Here is a 13100-nt window from a genome sequence, read left to right on the forward strand (position 1 = left end):
ATAACATCAAAACAAGAGCTCGATGCAGTTTTTAAATTGATCTTTTAACAGCAGAGATGTAGTAAACTGGACAGTTGAACTCCCCGTGCCCCTCCACGGCTGAATTTTTGTCCTGCCATTGTCATCGACAGCCAGATCGTTGATCATCCAGGCAATTGGCGAGGCTTCCTGACCTGGCCAAGGACAGCCAGTGACAGAAATAAAGCCTGATTCTGTCATTAATGACGCAGACACTTATGGTAACCTGTACTGTACGAACTGCTAAATGCTAACTAGTCGCAGTAGTAGCCTGTTTTGAAAAGGCATTTTGAAAGGGGCTAGTGACTCTAAGCTTATTCTGTTCTCTTTACTGTTATATTTTTTCTCCCCTCTGACATTTTGCTCATCATTACACGTAGATTTGTTCAATAAAACTTTATTGAGAAGGGAACGTAAAGTTTTCTGAGCTAACAGGTTCGCTAATGGTCAGTTGGCAAACTTAGGTAGATGAGTTGCTAATGTTGATAATAAGTTCAGACAGTTTATTCAAAAGGCAGTTTGTACCGTTGACTCCTGTCTCATAACCATGGCTATTTTGTTGAACATTTTCACCTCAAAGGTGAACACTGCCAAGATGGATTTCTATTGGTCAGCAGCTTGAATGTGCAGGTCAAGTGTCACCAAAGTTGAATTCTAATATTTACCTCAGTTATTCACTTTGCCGTCACGAACAAATCCACTTCTTATGGTGATTTTATTTTTTATATAAAAAGAATTAGCTAGAAAATGTTGCCACTTTATGGTCTGCCTGGATGTATGCATTAATCTCACGCACACACACACACACACACAGACACGTACACACACTTTTACCTTATGCCTGAATACACACGATTCAAGAGCGCGCCTACAGTACTCACTCTCTCTTGAACACACACTCCAATTAACTGACGGTCGTCCGACTTGACATGAGTGTGCATATTCTGCACAGACACTAATACATAAACACAGACACATGCTCACACACACACACATGCTTCCTCACACAAACACAGTGAGCGATATCTGGTCAGCTTTGCATATTTTACATGAACACACACACACACTTAAATATATACATACATGCACACACAAAATCCGGAGGAGACCCTCGCCCCTCATCACGGCCCCTGTCACAAACGCTTCTTGTCGTCAGGCTCTGTGTGACTCCCCTGAGTCGGTTGCCAGGCAACCGAGGCTGCATTAACATGCGCCGAAGAGAGGGAGCAGGGGATACCTCTTGCCTGTGGAGCGAAAACAACCACGACAGCGTCAGTGTGAGGCGACCGGTTCCTTCACAGCATCCCCCTTTTTTCTCTCTGTCTCTCTCTCTCTCCCTGCCTCGCTCGCTCTCTTACAGCCGTCCAGCATTCACGCTCTGCTCAGTTAGTTAGGGAGACACGCTCAGCCACTGAAGCGCAAGGAAAGGTATGTTAGGTTACACATCATGTAGAGCGAGCAGGGGCTTCTACCACTTCAGCAGAGGTGCCTTTTTTCTCCTTTTTTTTATTTCAGTATGAAACATTTAAAAGCCAAGACATCAGCAAAACATGTTTTACATTGCTGAGCGGTATAAAAGTTTGATCGGGGAGGTGAGCCTTTATTAAGGGTTGGTAGGGGTGTCTCGGCAGGGGAGACAACACTGAAATCTCTTTCTCTTTTTGTAAGCTTTGCGGAATAAAGACAAAGGAGGATGGAAGTGTGCACATGAAACAGCTTTGTTACCCTCCCGCATCCATCTGCCCATCAACTGACTCCATTCTTCAACTTGACATCATCCTTCCACACAGACAAGGAAAAGAGGAAAAAGAAGAGGAGGAGAGGAGGTGGGATCGAGGCAAACAAAACAGACTGGGGAGGAAGAGGAGGAAGAGCCGAGAGGAGGTGGGCAGCACAGTTTCAGCTCTCGCCAGGCTGAGGAGGAGAAAGTGAAGGCAGCTAGAACTTGGCCACGAGTGAGATGAAATTCGGGGAGGAGACGCTGGAGCGCTGCAGGGTACGACATCCAACAAGAGCCCGAAAATTGGACCGCCTGGAAGACGAGCCAGCAATCTCTGGATCCTGTGCCCCTCCACAGCCGAAGGATGAGAGGGGTCGACTTTCACCTTAGTTGCCAGGGATGTCTGTGCACTATGGAAAGGCGCCCCCCTCCAGCATGTCCAATGCTATGTTATTCCTGATGTTTTGCAAGGTAGGTTCTCTAAAAGTCATCCCGCATCTGTCCCCCTCATCATCCCCTCAGCAGCTGCAAGACTGTCAACAAATACTTCATGAATCTTTCACCATTTTTAAATGTCATGACAGTGTGTAGCTATGAATTTATTATGCATCATGATATATTCTTCATAAATGTGGGATATTTCCAGGGCTCAGTTGTCTTTGCATGCATCATTGATTAAGGTGGCAGAGACACCCTGAACGTTGCCTTACAATCAGAAAACCATGCTCCTTTTTGTTTCTCTCTGATTAGCTGTGGTGGTTATTTGTCCAGGAAACACGTCCACATTGCCCTCCGGGAGTTTTTCCTCATGCGTGTTGTTAACAAGTTTAATTGCTTCACACGAAACATTGAAAGTCTTTCGCTTCTTGCATATTAAAGAAGTAATCGGTTGTTTTCTGAAGTTAAAACGGATTCAAACAAATCTTACGCAGACCTGTATTTGGAAAGACGTATCCTTCTCGTCTGCCCTTTGTCTTCTGTTTAAGATGCACTGTCTTGGCTGTCTGAACTTTTCTGTGGGGTCTTTAGCTGGATTTCTTTTTCTGGATCAATAACAAAAATGTTCCATGATCCGAAATAGATCTGTCACTTTCCTGCCAGTCACAGAACAATGGGTGCAGGTTAATGGAAAATGGGTCACGCTCACGATTGTCAGCAACTGATTTGATTTCACTTAAGAACTCTTCTTCTCTTCCTCTTGATTTCTCTCCATACTCTCATTGTTACTACACACCGTCTCTCTGAATGTGTGTGTGTCTGTGTCAGCGTTTGATGGGCGTCAACCTGTGTGTGTGTGTCTGTGCTTGTGTGTTGAGTACACACACACTCGAGAGAGGGGTTGGTGGAGCCGCTCGCTTTAATTCCATTTTATAACAATGCCAAAAGCGACTCAGCCTGTCAGACCCTGTTAGCATCTGGAGTCGTTTGACATGCTCAGGATTATTCAAGTGGCAAAAGGTTTTACTCTTCACTGATCTGATCTGAGGATGTTAGCTTCTGTTAGGTGTAGCAGGAGTGTCCGGATTTGTTGTCCCAGGTATGGCTTCGCCCCCTTTTTCTCCCCCTCTTACTCTCTCCCTCTCTCTGTCTCTCGATGTATGCTCTTTTTATACAAATACGCTTCTGGCTGTTGCTGTACAAGTGAAGAGCCAGGTGTGAGCTCGCCCTTGTGAGAGAGACAAAAAAAACAACACTCTCAAGCAGATGCTTTTCATTTTGACTGAGAGATGCTACATGACAGCGACAGACCAGCTCATGATTAATCACAGGGGGGGAAAGTTAAGCTGTAAAAGTGTTGGAATTGTTGGAAAAGAGCTCTTGAGTGACAAGGAGAATCAATAGTGAGATAACTAAATCCTCTGTACCTTAGAATAGCACACAGTCAAATGTCTAATCAATAAGAGGTGGAGACACTCTGAACTGTATCCTGACTGGATTAATAATCATTTCATTTGATATGATTAAACCCTTTCACTTCCTGGATTATGATCTCTTACCACACACACACTGTCCAGCCCGGGTGTTATACAGACAGAGGGAGTCGTTATGGGTGGGTAATGATTATGGTATCGTAGGATGCCAGCACTGGCTGCTACTTGAAACAGACCGCTCTCTGTTGAACACTGGAGACATTACACGAGGAAGCACTGGAAGGTGTCCAGAAGGGTTTGATGCACTGTTTTCCTCGGCAACCAGGTTTGGGCAGAGCCTGGACCGTCCTTCCCCACCACCATCCCTCCTCCTTCTCAGAGGTGGTGGAAGAAGTATCTAGATCTTTTACTTAAACAGGCAAAAAGCAGGTTTTATGATTCAATGCATCATTATGAAGTGAATGGTGATGGCAAAATGAAACGATTCGGTTGTCTTTGCAACAGCGGCACCTACAATAATACCACTTGGAAACGCTCGGGGGGAAAGTTGTGTATGGCCACTTTAAGTAAAGGTACCAGTAAATGTACTCCATCGTACATTTGAAATCTGACCTAAAAGAAGCTATAGGAACATTATCAATAAAATGTACTTAAAGCAACATTATGTACAAATTGGCATTTTGTGTACGATTTGGCGCAACACCAATGAGTGCAACACCAATGTTGTGAATACAAATCCCAGGTCTATAACAATCTTTCAGACGTTATGTAGGTGCTGTGACTACACACAAAACAAAACTCACAACTTGAAGTGAACATGTATGTAACGCTGTGATTCTACCCTCTCACTGAAGCTACGTAGAGCAGAAGTGGCTGAGACAGAGACACCATTCACTCTATTACAAGACACTGTACAATCAAAAGTGATTTTAAAGCTGTTTTTTTAAGGTAGAAAGTTAAACAATATTGCTGTAAAGCATGAAAGTACTTTCCCCTGGGACAGGTATTATTTTTGAAGCTAGTCTTAATTACTTTATATAGAGTTGGGTAGTTAGGTCCAGTAGTTCCCAAACTCCACAGTCACAGGATAAATCTGGAGGGTTGTGAAGACTTTTTGTGAAATGCCAGATCCTTTAAGCATTTGTTCAAATCCAAAAAGGTCACCAACCAAAAAAGAATGGCAAATACATGCTATATCTTGTATGGAAGCCCTGAAAGGTCAAACATTATTACCTCTGTTTTCTTGTGTTAACGAATTGGATTTGTTTTCTTAAGATCACAAGTTTTTTGTTTTAAGTAATAAGAGGGAGCAACCTTTTGTTCTTCTTGTGATAACAGGTTAATTTATCTTCCTAATCTTGTTTTCTCTAGATTACGAAAAAATGATCTTGTTATCCCAAGAAAACAAAATTTGGCAACACTTTACAAGAAGTTACACATAAATTTGAGTGAGTAAGGAATGAATCAGGAACGACTTGTTAGTTAACAAATTGTTAATGAGTAATTCCTGAGTATACTACTTAAATACTAATTACTGAACCATTAGTTATTATCTCTGTGTACCTTCAAGAAAAGTCCTACTCCATCTCCTCCACCATCCTTGGGCACATTTTCTCCCCTCGTGTTTTTCTGCTGAGCGCTTGTTAATATCAGCAGCTAGCAGGCGTCTTCATGCATGAGGGCACATCCAGCGCGCCACACAAAGATCTCCATTCAGGTTGAGGGAAGCCCTGTTTATAGTGCTCCCCAGGAGAGGCAATCAAAGCCCATTGTTACAGATCAGAGGAGGAGGGCGCACTTTAACACAGGAACAGAGCCTGATGGTGTTTTTATGTGCGTCAAGAGCACAGTGCGTGTCAATGATTGGACACTGCTATCATTCAGAGTCACCGTGTGGGATGTTAGGCTTCCAGGAAGGACTATCACAGTGATGCTCTTAACCTTATAAACAGGCCTGAGCAAAAGATCTTTGACTTTTACAGTATGAAATATAAACTTAGAGGTCCAGTGTTTGATGATGGTCCCTCTATAATTGCTTGAATTTTCTAGGATTCCTGTATTTGACATTTCAGGCCTGGCCTTGCGTTGAAGTTATCAAAATCTTATAATGATGATCTCAGTCAGTTTCATCTCCTTCACATTCTCTCTATTTGTAATCTATCATCACCCAGACTACGATGTACTGGCAGGTGATGATTGTCTGCCAAGACCTTTATCCTCTGCCAAACTGTCCGTGAACACAATCAGGGAGTCAAAGAAAAAGAGCAAAGTGCAGCACTGGCGACTTAAAAACTCCACTCTGGCAGAGCTCCTTGAAAAGGTTACATACATTTTAATTACTGCAAAGGACGCCTGCAAATGAGGTTTAATAATGTGGGCTTTGCAAAGGTTAATTATTGTAAACAACTGTGTTGAAGTGAGATCCATCAACAGGAAACGGAAACAATTAGGAAGGGATGTTTTTTTTGCTTTGTGATCATGTGAGTGGGAAACATCACGTTTTCTTGTGGATGATTCCTCTTCAGGTGAATGCAGCACAGAGAGTACAGTGTAAACAGAAAGCAGTACAGATGCCAACTGAGATCCTGTGAAGTGTCACTACATAGATGTTTTAAAAGAGAGCTCAGGATTATATTTATTTTTGCAAGTCAGTTCCTCTGTCATGAAGTACATCAGAGTAAAAGGCACACTGTGTACCCAGGTAGCGCTACTACAGGTAACCCCTTTTTGTAACTCTTACTGGAAGTCAGGAAGGTGTTTATCTTGCGTCTGAGCTTTTTACTAAGAGGAACAGCTCCCTGTTAGAAGGTTTATTTTTAGTTTGCATTAGCTTATGTGCTTTACTGTTGCTAGTCAGCGTATAAAACCCATTGACCCGCAAAAGGAGCGCTTTTGTCCCCAGAGGTGCTCGGATGCCAACTCGCACAAGCTGCTGCGCCTGCGGCTGAGAACATACAGCAAGTTTCTGATACCCCACCCCGGGCTACTCAAATCAATACATGCACACATCCCGGAAAGATCCCACAGCCGAATGAAGGCTGAGGCAGGAATTTCTCCTGTCTTTTTTCACTCAGAGAGCTGCCAAAGCCATTCCTCTGATGTCCAGCACGTCAATCAGGAGGAGAGTTGGTGTCTGTTTTGAGATGATCACTATTATCATGGCTGCGATCTGTTATAACGAGAAGTTCACATCACGCTTGAAAGCAAGTTTTACCTCAAAAAGAATGGGAAACTGTCACAGTACATCAAAAAACGGACCCAAACGCACACGCAGAGGCAGAGGCAGGCAGGCTGAACAATAAAACACAAGCTTTAACGATGAGCTGATGTCCAAAGTCCAGCAATCCAAAATCCAAAATGCAAACAGCAAAAATCCTGGGAACAGGCACGGGAACACAAGAGACACGGGGTGAAAACAACGAAGAGTAAAGGAAAAACACAGACTTAAATACACAAACGCTACAGACAAAAACAGGAAGTGGAAAGTGAGGATAAACTTTAAACACGAAACAGGAAATCAACTGAACTAAAGCCCAGCACCATGACAGAATCAACAAAACAGACATTAATATGTGACGGTATTTTATGTCAAGTAAAAATCCAGTTTATACTGCTTACATCTCACATTTATAACATATTAATAATACCTGAAAAATAGATTACGTATGGTATGCTACTGTTCATATTAAGTGTTGAGTGTATTATTTGTGTCGCAGGCGTAGCTAATCCTAAAAGGGGAAAAAAAAAATGTATTTCTAATTGTTATTGGAGAAGTAATTTAAGGGAATTAAATAAGCTGTTTTCTGAATTGACTCTATTTGTAGTAACAACATAAACTGACAAAAACTTAAAATTGATATTATTGATTGATTATTAATGCAACACTACTAACGTTTGGTTTGGATTGTGAAATCAATCCATTAACTAGTCAGTTAACTCACTGGAAGAAAGTGATTGCACTGCTTGAAAGCTGTTTTAAAGCTGGTATAAAGCATGAATGTACACACTTGTCCATTTTTAAGAGGCCTGTGAAAGAGGAACTATGAGAAATGCATTTTAAACTCATCATAAGTAAAGTGTCGCATCTACTTAACCCTGTGAATGCAAACGGATTTAAATCATCCAGCACATTGATTCATTTCACGGTAATGAGACGGTTGGCGCTGATTCTAACTCTCGTGTGTTCATCGACTTCCTTTTTTTCCTCACATTTAAACTCAGGAGATGACTATATTTTATTGAAGGAACGGAGGAAAGTAATTCACTTCTGATGGGAAATCTTTCTCATGTCCTTGAATAAAACATGGCTTTAAGGAGGCTTATAGGTGCAACATGCAAAGAGCAGCAGTGCATTAGACCCCACACATTTACACTTTGAGGACTTATATGTATATGTATATGTGTGTGTGTGTGTGTGTGTGTGTCTTTTTTGTGAGTGTGTGTGTAGTGGTTATGAGGTACTTCTGCCGACCCTGAGTAAACAACCTTTGCATATGTCATGTGTGATATTTGCCTTTTCCTCTGGTTGACTCTTTTTTGTGAACTGGATATTTTATAAATGTGAAATTTACATTTTCACATGTGGATTACATAAATTGACATATTATTGATTTTTTGTTTGTTTGTTTGTTTGTTTGTTTGTTTGTTTGTGGCTTATTTCCACACATGGATTTCAATTTCCACATGTGTGAACAAAACATGGCACATGAAATCATGAGACATTTTCTTCCACATTTTCTCAGATTTGCTCGTCAGATGGGAACGGACATTTTAAAATAAAAAACATAGCACATTGAAAATGGACATTTTTACAGGCGATTGTTTTTTTTTAATATCCAATTTAATTTGTCATATGTGATTGGCTTTTTTTCACATGTGGATTACAATTTCATGTGGAAACAAAACACACATTTCACGTTTGATTGACTGTTTTCACAGCTTGGTCTTAAGCTTCAAAATACAACGCTCTACCTTCCTCTATAGCATCGGTTTTGCACATGAAGGGCTCTGCAGTCAAATTAGCACTAATACATATCATTTTGGAGTGATATTAACTTTGTCAAACAGTTACAGTCTGTTTGACAACTTGGTTACGGTTGAGAAAAGATTGTACTTTGGTTTAAAACACCTAATGCAACTTATGTAAGTGGCGAAACTGACATCACTTTACATATGTGATGTCACTTATGCAACGTATTTGACATCGGTCACGTCATTTACATACGTTTACTTACTTATGTCACATAAATTAAAAACAAACTACTCTTCACTCTTCACAGATAGAACGTGAACCCTAGTCTCTGAAGGCAAAGTCCCACAAATAACCCACTCAACCACCCCAAACTCTTCCAAGCTCTGATTTTCTCGCTTTTCATACTAATGCACTGTAGTGGCACTTCTACAAGTGATGCTACAGAGGAACCTACAGCGTGTGGCTTCTGACCAGGCTGCTGGATTTGACGTGTTGGGAGTTAGATTGGCCTGAAATGACACGTGTACTGGAAATTTTCACATGTTGGCTTTATTCACATATACATGTGAATTCTGAGGTATCAGAATTGTACATATAAATCAAGATATTTAACAAATCAACTCATGGGATTACAACACATTAACTTTCTTTTAAGAGTTGGCACAAAGCCGCATGAATCACACACCCCTGCTGTTACTTCCTCTTCTCAGGCACTGACTCTTAATTCTGTTAATCTTTTCCCTGGACCCTCACGTGTTACAACATATTTTCTTGTATTTATGGGAAAAAAAACATTCCTTAAAGCAGATTTGGCCACCTCAGTCCTGATAATATTGCATTTGTGGCACTAAAACCACATTTAACTGGCATTGCCAGGCAGCTTTCAGTTTATTATAATCCATTTAACTCGCAGTATTTTCTTAAATTAGCACAAAGAAAAAAATATCACTCAGTAAATTACTTTTTAATTATGTATTTTGCCTCACCAACCATCTCACCATCAGATAACTTTTATTTTTGTTTTATTGCCATTATCGCTGTCCACCATACACTGTGCAAAGACCATCTCCAAAGGAAAAATTAGCCCGTTGCAGTAACTAACACGTGAATTGTGTTTTTCTCTTCTCTCTTATCTGCTCGCTCCAGATTGGTCTGAGACGAAAACTGCAGACTTTTCCAGAGAAAATGGTAAACACTCTCCACAGTGATGAGGAAAAGGGAATCCAAGACAAGGAGAGCAAGGAGGAGAGCATCTTGGCCATGTTGGGCATCATTGGGACCATTCTCAACTTGGTAGTCATCATCTTTGTCTACATCTACACCACCTTGTAGGTCCTGAACTCTCACTGAACTTCACCAGCCGACAGATCGGAGCTCATCTGTGCTGCTTCGGCTGCAATATGTTGACTGATTTGGAGATGAAGATGGGAGGTGCGGGGAAGAGGCCCAGCTTCCCCGGTGGTGAACTGGATCTAAGACTATGTGATCGCCATATGGCATCCATCCTGCATCGCTTCAAGCAGCTAAGACTATGTGAAACTGGCTTGTTCCTCTCCCCTTTACAGGTAGAATTATCCAGAACACCTGGCCACTTTTGACTTGTACATACATGCATGAAGCTGACGAGAGACGCTCAACAAGATGCAGCTTTCGCCAACACAGGGACATGAAAGACTGCCGAGGGAGCGTGGACACTTTTGGAAAATATTTTTCAGATGTTCTTACTAACTGAAATATGGAAATTTGCTGACATGGGATGTAAGATGAAGATGTAAACACAGGTATCTGCATCGCTGTTTATTAATTTTTCTCAATTATTCTCTTAGTAAAACTAAGCATTCATCCATTTATATAAGATTTAACAGACATATTAAAGATGTAATGTTTTTTTTAACCGTATTTCTCACTGTTTTCTGTAAAAAAAAAAGACTTTGGATGATGTTGGTTGCATTCAGACAATTCTGAGTTGTTTAGCGTGCATTGACTGAAAAGAAGTGGTGTCTTTAAATGGCATTAAGTCGGTTGAAAGTGTTGAAACGCTATCCGTAAATGGGTGCACTTGACATTGCGCTCGACATGAAATGCAGGAAGATCAGACAAAAATGGGCTTGATTATCATTTATTATTCAAGTTTCTAATGCATTACTTCAGGGTCATCAACACTGAAACAAGATGGATCCATTAGTGAGAGAATTATTTTAATGTCTTCAGCTCTGGAGGCTGAGAAGCATCCTCTAAGGTGTTTTACTCATCGGCTACAGCCAGATGCAGCCTCTTAGGTTGATACTGAATATATACCTACATTCACATTTACAAACACGGTACACAATAACCTCTTCACTTATAAGTGTACATAGAAGCTACCGAGATTGAGAGCTTTGGATAGTCTGCATTTTTCAGCCATTGATCTCAGTTTATACATTATTGATTCAAATCTTAGACTTGTGCATAATGACTGTATGCCTTAAAACATGAGGAAATGGCTATTTCCATGATGTATAAAATTATCAGGTTATTACTACTTTGTGAAAGGTTTCGCTTATTGTACATATTTATAATTCAATGCCAGTGTCACATTGTTTTTATTGATGAAAGGTCATTTATTGGGTCATTTTATTAAAGTACCCTGCTTTTGTCTTAAACAACATGCAAAACATTTGAGTTCTTAAACTGTACGAGTGAAATGTGGAGTTATTTCAAGACTTGGGCCATTTTGTGATTTTTGCCACACTGGACAATACTGTATGTAAATGTTGTGAAATTTACACGACCGCAGGCATTTTTAGAGGAACTTTTGGTATCTGTCTCTTTAATCGACTGAACTGTCACTGTGTCATCGTATTTTAGGTTCAGATATAAGCTAAATTTTAACTTGACCCAGGACTGAAAATAAGGTGACATTTTTGTACTTCCTGCATTAATAAGTTGATCAGAATCTGGGCCAGTGTGTTTCAGCTTGTACAAATTGAATCAGGTCGAGCCATGTGGCAGTTTGGACTAGATTAACTTTATGTTTTTTCACTCATACGTATCAGTTAATGCCGAGTTACACATTGCTTTAATTTCATTGCACTCAAAGAATAGTTCAGCATTTTGGGAAATGTGCCGGGGGCGATGTGCTGATATCGTGTCGAAAAGCAGGCTAGTTTTTTAAGAAGCTCAAAGTTTAATTGTGCTTCCTCTGGAGTTTCCCTTGTCCTGTCACGTTTATGACTGCAGCTTTTAGCTTTACTGATTAAATGTGCCGTGATTTTTGCTGCAGTGACGTAACTGCACATATGGAATAGTTTAAAGTGACTGAAAGCAGCCTCTGTGTATGCCCATCTGAATAATGCACCCTTTAAATAGCAGGAAACATACTGTGCTGTTGGCTTTGCACCAGACGTAAGACAGAGCCCATAGAGTTCAGTCCAAATTAAACTTCTGTTTACATCTCTTATTAACAACTATAATATGTTACATAGTGAGCTTTAGAGGTGCTAGTAGGTGCACTTTGTAATAAACCAGACAAGCTATTCCCCCCTGCTTCCAGTCTTTATGCTAAACCAATCAGCTCCCGGCTCTAGCCTCACATTTAACGGCCAGATTCTTGTCTAACTCTCACCGAGAAAGCATAAACGTATTTCCCAAAATGTCAAACTATTCCTTTTTTAAAAAAAAAGAAGCTCTAAGAGACGAGAGAAGGTAGATAGTGATGTACTGTAGAGAATGTAAGGCTCGAGGAAACAGGCTACGTTACGTGTAAACTCTTATGTTTGTGTTTGTCAGTCAACGACCTCATGATTTCAGAAAGTGCCTGAGATCAAAGTGTCTCAACTTCACCAGTTGAGAGGTGAAGGAAAGGAAAACACAAAGCAGCGAGAGTTATCTTTATAAGGCTGCCTGTCACACAGCCAAGAGAGCGGAGGAAGTCTCCTGATCCACTCCACTGCATTCATAATGGGACTGGATTTCTACTACATGGCTTTGTTAATAATTTCAGCATTTTTTTGTGTCTTGGGTGAGGAGCTCCCCTACTTGTTTAGCAGAATATGGAAAACGAAAGCCTAGTAAGCACATGGACAAGTCTTACGAATGTATTCATATTTAATGTAATAGTTTATTCTTCCTGTTATATGTATTGTTTACTTATCTTTCCTAAAGCTATGTAATCTGAACCTCTTCTTATGTTTTATTTATGGTGTATGCTAAATTAATATTTAAACTCATTCAATAGTCTCTTGTGGGTGACAATTGGAAAGGTGAAAAAGTTTTTCAGCTTGCAGTTTGGTTAAAAAACATGAAATAAATACATCTTGAAACTGATTTCATGGGGATGTTGTGTTGGAGTAAAGGAACGGAGATCAGTGGTGATAAATTCTGTTTTATGTGGTGCAACTTTAGCATCAGAACACAGCAGATACGCCCATTAACTGCAATATACATCCATTTTAAAAGTCTTTTTCAGCGTTGCAAGCGCGAAGAAAGACTTTTCACTCAATAGCAGTGAAATCTCTGAAAATCTATCTTCTCCTGCCCT

General features: G+C 40.5%; 1 protein-coding gene across 1 annotated transcript; it reads left to right on the forward strand.

Annotated features, from left to right (window-relative positions):
• The first annotated feature begins 1370 nt into the window (after nt 1-1370).
• On the forward strand, nt 1371-12880 carry tunar (TCL1 upstream neural differentiation-associated RNA). Its single transcript, XM_084380942.1, has 2 exons — nt 1371-2209; nt 9728-12880. Exons 1-2 carry the CDS (start codon nt 2138-2140, stop codon nt 9911-9913), a joined length of 258 nt encoding a protein of 85 aa, XP_084237068.1. The 5' UTR covers nt 1371-2137; the 3' UTR covers nt 9914-12880.
• The last annotated feature ends 220 nt before the right edge of the window (nt 12881-13100 follow it).

This window comes from Pagrus pagrus (genome assembly GCF_965226575.1).
Source record: "Pagrus pagrus genome assembly, chromosome: 18".
Lineage (NCBI taxonomy): Eukaryota > Metazoa > Chordata > Actinopteri > Spariformes > Sparidae > Pagrus > Pagrus pagrus.